Genomic DNA, 14964 nt, shown 5'->3' with positions numbered 1-14964 from the left:
ATTTAGGAATCATCTTTCCAACATTAAAATTTGTTGGCCTGCGTTATTCCTCCAATTTAACAGCAGCATAAAACTATAGGATGATCTCATTTCGCAGGCACGTACCAAGGACAATGGATGCGCGGCATGCGCCACGGCTACGGCATCAGGACGAGCGCCCCGTTCGGCAAGGCGTCGAAATACAGGGCGAACAAGACGCTGCGCGCCTCCCTCACATCGCTGCGCAGCCAGGAGAACCAGCCGGGCCAAAACCACCCGGAACCCACCGACAAAAGGGACCGGAAGGTGGACGACTCCAGGGGCGGATTCGTGCTGAAGATGAACTCGTCGGAACCGACGGCGAGGAGGAGATCGTTGGGTTCCGGCGGTGGGAACATCAAGAAGGGAATACTCAAGGTAAATTAACCCGTTGATCCGGACGATTTGCGTCGGTAGTTCACGTGGAAAATCTAGGCGTATTATAAGGAGTGATTTCGAGCAGTTGGACAGGTCATAAACCCATTTAACTCGGTTGTGATCTGGAATCGGGAGACGGTGCCAAAAATTTCTGAACGCGTCACACTTATATAAAAATGTATTTACATCGGACAACTATTTAAAAGTGGTTATTGTCAATCAACGGTGCACGCACTGCCATCCGGGATGGCGCTTATATATTCCAGGACTTTGGACCTTCTGATGTTATGTAAATATATTGTGTGACACATATCTAATTTATATAATATTTAATATTATAAATGAGAACCTGTCTTTAAAAATAAGACCATAAAAATACATTATAAGAGGCACTATTCTTTAGAATAATGTTACTGACAATCAAAAACTTCCCTTTAATTCTTCTTGATCATCTCCTCTTTTAACATGGTACAGCTTAAGAAGTTGTTGCCATTTTGAGGATGTTTTATTTTCCCACATTTCTCGACATTGAAACCAATTTTAAACTTGAATATGGACTGGATTCAGACAGAAAGATTTGATGGAATAAATGGAGACGTCTGATTTTGAATGAAAGCTTTCCAAATCATGCAAATAATGACTTTACCTGAATACTGTAATATCAATGAACTCAAAAACTTTAGACTACTTTAAACATTAATGAGCCATCAAAAAATAAACATGTACATTCACAGGACACGCAAAAACCTCATTCAGTTACACAAAAACAGTTAGGCAATAGAATTATCTGCCTTTCCAATCTGTTAGTCCACTGTATCCATGTAACCTCATTAAATTTGTACCAAGCAATGAATAAAGTCGATTTTCCTTTGTTCCAGAGTTTGAAACTGAAAAAACAACGGAGTACAGGAGACCTGGAACAACGAGGCGCCGGTTCTGGCAGCATACGATCAGCAGGCTCATCAGTGTCATGGATCAGCACAGAATCAGACAGGTCAGCAATGACCAACAATTCACTGCCGTCCGACTCCAATGCCAGCTTCGTTGTGGAGGTAAACTCTGGACGAGTTACTTGAGTCAGTGATCCACCTTTTGGTTTTGTTCCAGGATGAACAACTGGATCCCAGCGTGAAGGAGACGTACATGGGTGAGTGGAAGAACGACAAACGTTCCGGTTACGGTATCAGCGAACGATCTGACGGCCTTCGATACGAGGGTGAGTGGTACAACAACAAGAAATACGGTTACGGTGTGACGACATTCACCAACGGCGAAAAGGAGGAGGGCAAGTACAAGAACAACGTGCTAATCACCAGCCAAAAAAAGAAACTGTTCCTGATGAGATCGGCGAAGTTCCGTGAGAGAATCGACGCGGCCGTGAACGCAGCACAAAGAGCATCGAAGATAGCCCTCCAGAAGGCCGACATTGCGATAACGAGAACGGCGACCGCCCGGGGTAAAGCCGAACAGGCCGACATAGCCGCTGCACATGCCAAAGAGGACTCGGACATTGCAGAGGGTGTGGCCAAGCAATACGCCCCCGACTTCAAACAACCCGGCCTAGACAGACTGCGGGACAGGCAGAAGAAGTTCCGGGAGCAGCAGAAGCTGAGCATGGAATACATGGAGCAGAAAAACAGCGTGAATCCCGCCAACAAAATTCCAAACCAGATACCCAACCAAATCCCAAACCAAATACCCAACCAGATACCGAACGAGATCACAAAGACCAACACGCCGAACCAAATTCCCAACTCGATACCCCATCAAACGCAAAACCCCACGAAAATCAACAACCCCCAACAAAACCAAAACTTATACAATCAACAGCAGACCCAAAACAACCCCACGTACAACAACCCAACCTCAAATCCTCATCAGTTCTCCAACAATCCGACACAAACCCAACCACCACAACAACAACACGAATTCGGGCCGCAGGTGGATCACCATAACCAGGACAAGTTGGTGAATAATGAGTACAACAGTCCGCACAAGCTGAGGAATTCTTTGCCTACTGAGGACGTCCCCTCTGCGAGCATAAGGAGGATGTCCAGGAGGGTGTCAGGGGACAGACCCCCGCACATAGGTAGCATAGGTCAGCAATCATCGATAGATCACTTCGATCACTACAAAAGGCCGCCCAGCAGGGACTCCAGCGTGGACAGGTGAGGTTTTAATAAATTTCGACTGTTATTAGATTATTACACGGCTGTGGTACCTTCCAGGTACTCCAGAGCGACGGGCATGCTCGGAGGCTCCCGCCAGCCCTCCATAGACCGCACATCACGCCCATCCGAGACGCCCGACCGCACGCAACGTCCCCCGTCGGTGGCCCGGGGCACAACGCCCCAACCAGCAGGTCTAAATCCGGCGGCGGGTGCCACCAAAAACGGTTCGGTGCTGACGGGAAGCGGGGCCGCCTCTCTGAAGATGAACGCCGGCAATCCGTCGATGCAACAGTCGCCGCCGTTCGAGGAGATCCTGCTGCGGAAGCGGAACCTGGGACAGGACATCATTCCGTCGCCGAACCAGCCGAAGCGGACTGAGAGCCTGTTCATTCCCGGCCAACAGAACCCGCCAGCTGCCAAGGTCCAGCCGGTAAGTCACGTAAATTGATTAAGTACCAGAAGAAGGTTGAACGAAATTGGTGACTTAAAATCTAAGTCGTTCCAAGTTGGCGATAGCAGTAGAATCGTCCACGTAGCCCAATCTATTTTGGCGAACGGAAATAATGTCATAACGGTTCGTCCAGAGCGCGCAGCTAAGTTAATACGGATGGCATTGAGGGCCGGATGACGAATAGACGCGATCCGTCGCGGCGGCGTCGTCCCCGTCCATGCCTAAAACCGTGTCCAGGTGGTGGGGACCGCCAGCCCGTAGTCTAGCGTCTAAAAGCGTCTTAGCAGCTCCGGCTCATCGGACAGTCGTCGCGTTGTCACGTCGCGCCGCTTCACGCAATGCTGTGGTACCAAGAGGACGATGAGGAGGAGGACCTCATGTTCTCGCCGGCCCTCATGGCCCGCAGGGCGTCCGAGAGCTGGATCGAGACGCCTCCCGTCGAGGTTAGGTCAATGATGTGAGAACACGTGTTTATGGCGGGTTGAGGGACCGGACTTTTCGAAGGAGGTTGGTATTCCTGGAGTTGCTTTTGTTTCCGAGTGTCCCGAAGCTACTCCCGGAATATCTTGATCCTTCTTCATCTGTGATGCAACAATTACTTAACAAATTCTTTCACTTTACTCTTTCTGGACAGGATCACACAAGTGGTTCCCCTCAATTTAGAAACAATAGAGGTTCGAAGGAACTATTTGGAATTATCTAATCAATTATTGTAATTTGTTAAGTTCCTAGAAATGTAGTTTTGTTGTGAAGTGCTTCTTTAAAAAGTATGTGTACATGTTTGTGTTGTGACTAATGATAAGTTATACTGCCAAAATTATTTCTTCCTAAGAAAATAACTATTACTTTAGTACAAGAATCCTCCGGATTAAAGACTCTGGCAATTAACTAAATTATAAATAATTTTAGAATAGTCAACTTCTTCATTTGTTTCAAAATTGCTTTTGAGGGTCAAATTCAGCTATTGTTAAGTGTCTTTAGAGTGACAACATAAGTATTTAAGCTTTTCATTCATTCTTCTTCTGTTTCCGCCCACATAACTATATAAAATTGCCTTACAAGTAAAGAATTATCAATTTTCCTCTGAAGGTTTTCCTTTACAACGTCGCCATAAATCATTATTTAACATTGGGTTGTTGTTTCAGAATTTAGTGAACCAGACATCCCTGCAACGAAAGAAATCACTGCCGGATGTACAGGAGCTTCCCCGCGTGACCGGCGCAATGCCCAGGGAGGAAGTGTCCGCCCTGGGTTCGGCCCGCAGGGAGGAAATCAGGAGGCAGATCAACGAGCAAGAAAGACTTCGTGCCAATCCACTACTATACCTAGTCAGTCCACAAGTCAAGGTAATAGATGGAACCAATAAACTCTTTGTTTTGTGCCACTTAATTGAATAATCAACTAATTAAACCTGACATTTTTTTGATAATCTGATAAATAATTTGTACGGGGCATCAGGTTTAATTGTGTGACAACTGCAGAACACTCCGGCAATTAAATTGACAAAATATTTGTTATTGTTTTTGTAAAGTGAAACCTTGGCTTAAGAAGCGACGTACAGAAAAAACACGGCGATTGCGATATGTGTTTACCTGTTAAGTTTTATTTCTGCCTTGTCCAAACGTAAACTCCATACATTTAAATTACGTAACAGGTCTATTAGGAAAGCTGTAAATTTTCTGGATGCCCGGTGTTTTGATTGCCGAAGTGTTGTGTGTATTTAACTAAACTGGACGAAATCAGTTGAATATAATTAGTGTCGAGACATGCATACTGAAAACAAAATTATTTTTGGAACTCGTTCCGATCTGTGATAAATGCAAAAAGTAAATGCACACTGTTTCTTGTTTAAGGTCGCCGATACTTGGCATGGGCGTCCAAGTGTTTTATTAAGTTATCACAGTCTATTGCGGTCAATTAAGATTCTGTAGAAATTGTGCACAGCATAACACCCGTGTTATATTTAGCTGGTTTTGTTCGATGGACTTTTTCTAAGAGAAATTACTTTGATTGACTTACTACCCTTGGGTTTTCTACTAAAAAGCCTTTCGCACTATACCCTAAGTTTGACTTTACCTAGGTGAATCAAAATGTAGACCTACATTACTAATCTATTAGCTGTTGAGCCAGTACACCAATGTTTTACCAACAATCCAGCCCTAATTGGAAAGTACACCCAATTGGAGCCCATGAACGTATGAATAGACCCCCTAATTAAATAAAACAATCAACCCAGCCAGTAAATAGCCCCCCGTTATCCGTCATCAGATGTAATTTACCACCATTATTCCGAGTAAAATACGCGTTTCTTTAACTCACAAAACCGCATTGCCTGCATACTTCGCAACCCTTTTTCCCCCCTTATCGCAGGATCTGATATAAAACAACAACAGGCAGTTTTCGATTCCCCCGCGAGGGACTATGCGGTAAAATTAAATTAGCTAAAGCCGTTCCGGGGTTGTTTTAACCCATTTTTAAATTGGAATAAGGATAAACATCGTGAACGTCCTCCACTGCTTTGTGTTTACTTTGCTGATTTGATAAAATCGTTAAGGGAAAATGGGGTAATATAATTATTTAGATTTTATGTTTTGATTTAACGTCTCAAACGAGTTTGTTACGTTAATTGTCTTAAAATAAACGTTTCATCTTTTCTAAGCAAAGCTCGATTTAAAACGAATCTCTATCCAAAAAAACTAATAATGTGAATTTAACAATTGATGTACTGTTACATTATTTTTAATTTCTAGTTCATGAATCTGTTTTATATTTATAATGTTCCCTAAGATTCTATTTACAATGTTTATTCCTTTGATTCTGTTTAAAATATTTTAGAGTCTTATTTTAAACTCTTCCACGTTTGTTGATTTTTATACTTCTTACCCACAATATGATGTTCAACTCAAATTAAATTATTAACAACAAAAATTTGCAGGATTTATACAATTAAAAAAATAAAAATAAAACAATTTTACTGAATTTTATTATTTTATATTCAACAGTTTTTCAGTTTCTTTAGTAAGACAAAATAATAAAAAGTAAAAATAAATTTACTATATTAATTTCATTCTTACTTAAATTTTGTTGTGAAACAAGAAATAGTTCCTCTTTAAAACTATAAAATTGAATGCAATGAATGAGGGTTTACTTTAAGAATTAGGGTGAACTTAAACTACTGTTTTTATCTTACACGTTATAAATTATAACTAGATTAAACTTTTATTACCTTACGAACATCCTAATTACCATCACAATTACAAAATGACTTAATCTACTTTATATTGATTCAATTTTAAATTATTTAGTAAATAATTCTATTTTTTATATTTTTAACTTATATTTGTAAAAATTTATATTAAATGATATTTTATTTAACACTTTAAAGTAGAATTGGAATAATTTTTATATTAATTATTTTTTCAGTCAATATAATGTGAATATTTTAATATTCATATTAATTAATAATATATAATTTTTAATTATTTAGTATATAATTAATATATTTTAAATTATTTAATATATATTTTTAATTTTTTTTATATTTATAGCTTATATTTGTAAAATAATAATAATAATAAATGAGGTATTATTTCACTCTTAATCAATCTTTAAAGTACAATTAAAATATTTTTACATTAATTGTGAAATAATTCTATTTTTTTATATTTTTTATATTAATTGTGAAATAATTCTGTTTTTTTTATATTTTTAACTTATATTTGAAAAAAATTATTATTAAATGATATTATATTTAATACTTAATCAAACTTTAAAGTAGAATTGGAATAAATTCTTATATTAATTAGTTTTTCAGTCAGCAAAATATGAATATTTTAATATTCATATTAATTAATAATATATAATTTTTAATTATTTAGTATTTAATTAATATATTTTAAGTTATTTAATATATAATTCTATTTTTGATATGTATAGCTTATATTTGTAAAATAATATTAATAAATGAGTTTTTATTTCAAACTTAATCAAACTTTAAAGTAGAATTGAAATAACTTCTATATTAATTGATTTTTCTGTCAATAAAATATGAATATTTTAATATTCATATTAATTAATAATATATAATAATTAAAATATTTAGAACTGTTTATATACTCAAGTATTTAAAAATTAATTAAATAATGTAATTTAATTTTTTATCCCTTTAATGACATAAGATTTTTTTTAGTTTTAAAATTTTAATTATTATTTTATTTAGTTAGTTTTCCATGTCAATTATTATGTACATTAATATATTTAAATTAGTCAGTTTTAATAATTCAATGATATAATTTAGTTTTTTATCATTTAATAACATTTTTTAGTACTCAAATTTTAATTATTTATATATTTTAAAAAATAGTGACAATTTTTATCTTATACTTTATAAATTATAACCCGATTAACCTTTACGAAGTTTCTAATTTCCGTAAATCCATATAATCTAAAATTTTTCATATTTTCATCTTATATTTGTAAAAAAATAATAAATAAATGAGATTTTATATCATTTTTAATCAAACTTTAAAGTAGAACTGGAAATAAACATGTTTTTCATAAACTAATATACATTACTTTGATTCTGTTTTGAATTACTCTAAATAAACTAAAAAATCTCATACCTATTTGTAAAATAGGAAATAAATAAAAGTAGATTTATTTCATCTTTAATCAAACTTTAAAGTGGATCTGGGAATGTTATTTAAAAACTTTTAAATTAGAAAATGTAATATAATAAATAAGGATGTGTTAAAAAATTAATGGGAACCAGTAATACAAACTAAATTGAATTTTCCTCCTTTAAATTGAGGTAATTTTATAATATTTGTGTGAATTTTCTTAAAATAATTTGCCAATTTTATTAGTATTGATACAAGAAATAAAGATGTAGTTTAAGAAACGAGTAGTCAAAAATAAAAATCACTATTTTTATCCTAGTGGTTAAAAATTACAACAAAATAACTTAAAGTAATGCCCAAATATTTGCGTGTAAAATTTTGTTGGTTTCAGCGAATTTCAAGTAACTTTACCTCGCAACTATTTATACAATTTTTTCCACCGTAAATCACGTCCATTAAAAATAAACCCAGACAAACGACACTATGTGAAAAATTCAGTCGTTCCCACTTTCTTTGAACCAAAGGCATTTTTCCCCGCAACTAATCGAGTATTACGATCATCTTGGATGTTCATCAACACCTGGTGCACGTCTAAGTTGGCGACTCATTTGGATTTTCCGCCATGTGTTCGAAATAAATCAAACCAATTTTTGCTGGCACCGCCAGTCCGTCATTCGGAACTCGCAGTTCCACCCCGACTAGAAAAAAATCTGTACTCGGCATATTTCAACATTGACCCCTACACGCGATTTTAATGCGGTGTCAACAAACTATTTTTATATTTAATGTATTGTAGGCATTGTCCACACCTACTCAATCGGATCGATATAAAGTTTGTTATTTTTTTTTACTCACTGTCGAATCCCACTTACTTACTTAAAAATAGTCACACTGATTATTGGATAAATTCGGGTCATTCGTGAGGTTTGTTAATGAGGTATTTTAATTTAACAAATAATAGAATACCGTGGTCGAAAATAGAACAATTCTAATGGCTCGAACCGTGGCAAAAAGTTAAAACGAGAATGAGACGACGAACTGACTGATAATCCGGATCTAGTAGTGTCTTTATGTTGTTTTATGTGTCCGATTCGAAATGGCATTATTTTGCAGTTTTGAGTATTTGCATAAGATCATTTGCAGCATCTGCATTGCGTCAAAATTAAATTTTCTGCATTGCACCATAGTGAAAATTGTATTTCAAACAATATTTAATGCATTGCCTGAACTACTTTTGGCACTAAAACTATAAAAATTTTGGTCCAATCAGTTTTTTTTATCATAGAAAATAATGAGGAATAATTTAATTACTCTCTTTATATTAAAATGTAGTTAAAAATATTAAAAAGTTCCTAAATCTAAATATATATACTTCTGTTCTGTTCTGTTTTTTTTTTATTTTGTGGCCCAATGTGCTACATATTAATTTATTTATGTATGAAATAATTAAAAACTTTAGTTATGAATGTAGTTGATGGTTTAAAATATGAAAATCCTCATGTTAGTTTGTAACAAGTTAATAAAACTTTTAGTTGCCACTCTGTTATTTCATACATTTTTATTTCAAATATTTAAATTTTTTTGAAAAGTTAAATAACACAATTTAATTATTTTTTGTATTTTTAATTTATATAAGAATTATTTAATATACAAATTATAATCATTTTATAGACTTATAATTAGTTATTAACTATTATTCATATTAATTAATAATGTATAATAAAATAAAATATTTTAAACTCTATACTCTAATATTTAAAAATTAATTCAATAATGTAATTTAGTTTTTTTTATTAATTAATTATTCAAATGTTAATTATTTATATACATTTCAATTTCTGTGTTAGTTGGTTTTTATGTCAGTAAAATATGAATATTAATTAATAATATATAATAAAATGGCCACTCTATATACTCAAATATTTCAAAATTAATTCAATAATGTAACTTATTCTTTAATCATAAGAAATTTTTTAGTTTTCAAATTTTAATTATTTATGTACATTTTCATTTTTATATTAATTGGTTAATGTCAGTAAAATATAAATATTTTAACGTTCATATCAATAATATATTATAAAATAAAATATTTGAACTCTTTATATACTCAAATATTTAAATATTAATTCAATAATTTAATTTGTGTTTTTTTATTCTTTAATCATATAAGAATTTTTTTAGTATTCAAATTTGAATTATTTATATTCATTTCCATTTTTATATTAGTTGATTTTTTATGTCAGCAAAATATGAATATTTTAATGTTAACATTATTTAATAAAATATAATAAAATAAAACATGTGAAACTTTTTATATAATCAAGTATTATATAAAATTATTTTAATAATGTATTTTAGTTTTTTTATTCCTCAATTATATAAGAAATTTTTTAGTATTAGTTGGTCAGTAAAATTTGAATATTTTAATTAATAAAATATGATAAAATAAAACATATGAAACTCTTTATATATTAAAGTATTTAAAAATGCATTCAATAATGTATTTTAATTTAATTATTTAAGTTTATTAATTAAAAATATATAAGAAAATAAAATATTTGAAGTCCTTATATAATCAAATGTTTAATAATTAACTCAATAATGTAATTTGATTTTTTTATTCTTTGATTATATATTTATATTCATCTCTATTTTTAAATTAGTTGTTTTTTATGTCAGTAAAATATTAATATTTTAATGTTCATATTAATTAATAAAATATGATAAAATAAAACATTTGACACCCTTTATATACCTAAGTATTTAAAAATTAATTCAATAATGTATTTTAGTTTTTTATTCCCTAATTATATAAGAAATTTTTTAGTATTCAAATTTTAATTATTTATATGTATTTCCATTTTTATATTAATTGCTTTATGTCAGTAAAATATGAATATTTTAAGGTTTATCTTAATAAATAATATATAATTACATAAAATATAAGAACTCTTTATATACACAAGTATTTAAAAAATAATCCAAATCAATTCAATTTTTTCCTTAATTATATAAGAAATTTTTGTTATTCAAATTTTAATTATTTAAATTTATTTCCATTTTATATTAGTTGGTTTTTTTATGTCAGTAAAATATGAATATTTTTTTAAATTAATTGTAACATCTTTATTACAAACTTATCATTCATTTAATTAAATTTTTATTGTAAAGTTTAATATTTGAAATTTAATTGAATAATGTAATTTAAATTTTTTAATAATTTTTTAATCATTCATTTTCAATTTTTTAAGTTTTAAAATAAACATTTAAACTTAGTTTTTATATTCTCAATTATTTAGATGTTAATTGGAATATGAATTTGACATTTTTGTTTATTTAAGAAATATTTTACAGATATATCTAAATTTTTTGTATTATTTTAGTTTTCTAGACAAATAAATAATGAGTTTAAAAAATCTGTTTTTAACTGCAAAATACATATTTGAATGATGTGTTTAAAACTTTAATACAATAATTTTTGAAAGATTTTTTACCACTATGTCCAAAATTAAATAAAAAATAAAGAACAGTGCTTACGTTAATAAAAAATAAACTTCAGAAAAAGATACTCCAATTTTGAAATATTCTGTTTAATTCAGAAAGTATTCAAAAATTTGTATATATCGATTATTTATGAATATGTAACATGCTTCGAAAGTTTAGTTTGTGAAACATTTCCCGAACAGTCATCGGAAAAACGTCTGTCGCAACAAAAACGACCGCTGACACGGCCAATCCGCCGGACCGGGTCCACGTAAATTATGCCGCACAAACGAAAAACCGCAGCAAATCGAGGCGTCCGCCCTCGCACCGCCAAACGACATGCTAAACCATTGGTGTACCGGCCTCCCGACCATTTGAATTGAACCTCTCGTAATCTTTTTGTTTTCCTTGCTATCGCATTACAGAGATCCGATAGGTATGTTAGATATAGATACTGTTTATCTACTGATGCTGTTTTATTTTATTCGTGTTACGAACGTGCTGCTGTGTCAATATTTAACTGCGCTCGGGACATTGTGTCGCTCGCATTGTACGTGTCCATGTGTGTGCCCATCGATCCGTTGTTAATCGTGTTAATGAGTTTTTGGTTGAGGTATATGCGGTAATTTTGTCCAGAGGTGGAATGTTCATTAAACTGGGAATAGCGCACAATTTGGTGCAGGGATTTTATTGTTCCCTCAAAATGATATTTGAATTACATTTAAACATTTAATTGGGAACGTTTCTGTTATACAGGGAGTCTCTTCCCTAAAGAGTTACTATAATGATTCTATATTTATGTTAATAATAAAATTTTAATAATTTTAATAGTTAAATTTTAGTCAAATTTAAGATTTTATTAATCAATTTCTATGAAAATTAGTCTCTTTGAACAGAATTCCATAATAATTCTATATTTGCGATGTTAATTGAAGTTAATAATCAAATTTTAGTCAAATTTAAGATTTTCTTAATCAATTTCTATGAAAATTAGTGTCTTTGGACATAATTCCATAATAATTCTATATTTGCGATATTAATTGAAATTAATAGTCAAATTTTAGTCAAATTTAAGATTTTATTAATCAATTTCTATGAAAATTAGTTTCTTTGGACAGAATTCTATAATAATTGTATAATTACGATGTTAATTGAAGTTAATAATTAAATTTTAGTCAAATTTAAGATTTTATTAATCAATTTCTATGAAAATTAGTCTCTTAGGACAGAATTCCATAAGAATTCTATATTTACGATGTTAATGGAAGTTAATAGTCAAATTTTAGTCAAATTTAAGATTTTCTTAATCAATTTCTATGAAAATTAGTCTCTTTGGACAGAATTCTATAATAATTCTATATTTACGATGTTAATTGAAGTTAACAGCCAATTTGACTATTAATTGAAGTTAATAGTCAAATTTTAGTCAAATTTAAGACTTTATTAATAAATTTCTATGAAAATTAGTCTCTTTGGACAGAATTCTATAATAATTGTATATTTACAATTTTAATTGAAGTTAATAGTCAAATTTGAGTCAAATTTAAGATTTTATTAATCAATTTCTATGAAAATTAGTCTCTTTGAACAGAATTCTATAATAATTCTATATTTACGATGTTAATTGAAGTTAATAGTCAAATTTTTGTCAAATTTAAGATTTTATTAATCAATTTCTATGAAAATTAGTCACTTTGGGTAGAATTCCATAATAATTCTATATTTATGATGTTAATTGAAGTTAATAGTCAAATATTAGTCAAATTTAAGATTCTGTTAATCAATTTCTATGAAAATTAGTCTCTTTGGACAGAATTCTATAATAATTGTATATTTGCGATGTTAATTGAAGTTAATAGTCAAATTTTAGTCAAATTTAAGATTTTTTTAATCAATTTCTGTGAAAATTAGTCTCTTTGGACAGAATTCCATAATAATTCTATATTTACGATGTTAATTGAAGTTAATAATTAAATTTTAGTCAAATTTAAGATTTTATTAATCAATTTCTATGAAAATTAGTCTCTTTGGACAGAATTCTAGAATAATTCTATATTTACGATGTTAATTGAAGTTAACAGCCAAATTTTAGTCAAATTTAAGATTTTATTAATCAATTTCTATGAAAATTAGTTTCTTTGAGCAGAATTCTATAATAATTCTATATTTACGATGTTAATTAAAGTTAATAGTCTAATTTTTTTCAAATTTAAGATGTTATTAATCAATTTCTATAAAAATTAGTCTCTTCGAACAGAATTCTATAATAATTCTATATTTACGATGTTAATTGAAATTAATAGTCAAATTTTAATCAAATGTAAGATTTTTGTGTATGTATTTAACAATACCCTTAATAGTTAGAATTAATTCTTAGTAGAATTTATATTATCTTATTAAATAAATTCACTTTCAGTGAGAAGAAATAAACATAGCTTTTCAGAGAATATGATAGTATATATTTTTCAGAAGTGTGACCAGCCACATTTCTAATTTATTTTGTTTAAAATTTAATTAATGTAGAAATCATTATGATTTAAATACAAAATGGACAACGAGAGAAACGATGTAATTATTCTAAATAAAATGTGAATTATTTTGATTGCATTTCCTAATTAACGTTAAAATAGTAATATATGCTATTTCTCTGGCCATCACTGTGTAATTTTATGTATGTAGCAGTGACATTTTAATTTACATCCAGTAGAAAAAAATAATTATTATTATGATAGTCTATTGTACCACAAGCTGAATTATAGCTTTCGTATTTAAATTTAAAATTTTTCCTCTGAATATAATAATATATGCAACGCATTTTCTGCATAATTCATTAATATTAAAAAGAAATTTTCCAGGTTTTTCTATTAATGTTTTCCTCCACATTAATTAACGACAAAATAAATTTCCATTTTGTTTTAAATAATCCACGTACAAAGTATATTAAATCAAACAGAATAACAAAACAGAAAAGCCACAGAAGGGATAATTTCTTCGTCTCGGACGGCAAAGAATAATGAACAAAAGGACAAGGACCAACCCGCTAATTACCACCAGACAACAGATCCAAGGATTAAGTCTTGTTAAATGTTGACACAACCAGAACGTGCAGTTTATGTATGTCTGTTCTTCGTTTATAATTTGCTGTTTTTAGTGAGCTGCCCACGTACATTACGGTGTTTGTCCCCTTTTTGGTAATCTACCTAGGTCGAGTCTAACGTTTACACACCACAAATTGCACTGTTCGCTACCCCTTTGTCTTGGCTTACCCTTAACTGAATCCGTGATTTGCAGACGTTAAGCTTTTGTTAGGTTTAAGGGAATTATACGATGTGCCAGGATGGTCCAACGTAAATTGCCTGACTTTGTTGCATGGGTTTAGTATTGTTAATCCATGTTTTAGCTTAGTAAAAATTCATCCAATTATTGTCAATATCATTTGTTAATTTGACCTTTGAAACTGAGTCATAATCAGTATCTACGTAAATAAAATGAACGTGATTCACTTTGCTATTTGCACCATCGTAGTGGATTTATAAATCATTGCACCTTTATTAAATCGTTTAATAAATTAACTCACTCTCTAAATACGTGTGATTTTAATAAAGTGCAGTTCGAAACGCTGGATAATGTAACAGTTGCTCCGCTCTATGCCAAATTCATTTCCATTATTTACGAAATATGCAACGTGTGGGCGAGGATTTATCATTTTCGTGACAATGATATACACTCCTCTATTTATATTTGATTATTAGCAACACAACGTCGCATTAATCAAGCTATTCACTTTTTAATGACTAGTTTTTTAAATTGCATGTAACTGCTTTGTTGATGTGCTTTTACACCA

The 14964-nt window shown here is 30.9% G+C and overlaps 1 protein-coding gene across 2 annotated transcripts in view; it reads left to right on the top strand.

Moving 5' to 3' along the window:
- Positions 1-14964, top strand: part of LOC109603220 (junctophilin-1) — a 53721-nt gene that overhangs the window by 36475 nt on the left and 2282 nt on the right. Inside the window, exons 3-7 of one of the 2 annotated variants that reach the window (XM_020019697.2) lie at positions 98-396; positions 1275-1448; positions 1504-2564; positions 2625-2997; positions 4164-4364. In XM_020019697.2, the coding sequence (XP_019875256.2) occupies positions 98-396; positions 1275-1448; positions 1504-2564; positions 2625-2997; positions 4164-4364 (2108 nt within the window). Of the gene's footprint in view, positions 1-97; positions 397-1274; positions 1449-1503; positions 2565-2624; positions 2998-3307; positions 3462-4163; positions 4365-14964 lie in introns of those variants that run through there. The other variant, XM_020019698.2, reaches the window with a different exon arrangement.

This window comes from Aethina tumida, chromosome 4 (genome assembly GCF_024364675.1).
Source record: "Aethina tumida isolate Nest 87 chromosome 4, icAetTumi1.1, whole genome shotgun sequence".
Lineage (NCBI taxonomy): Eukaryota > Metazoa > Arthropoda > Insecta > Coleoptera > Nitidulidae > Aethina > Aethina tumida.
The sequence above is the reverse complement of the archived record's forward strand: the minus strand, read 5'-3'. Positions and strand labels throughout refer to the sequence as shown.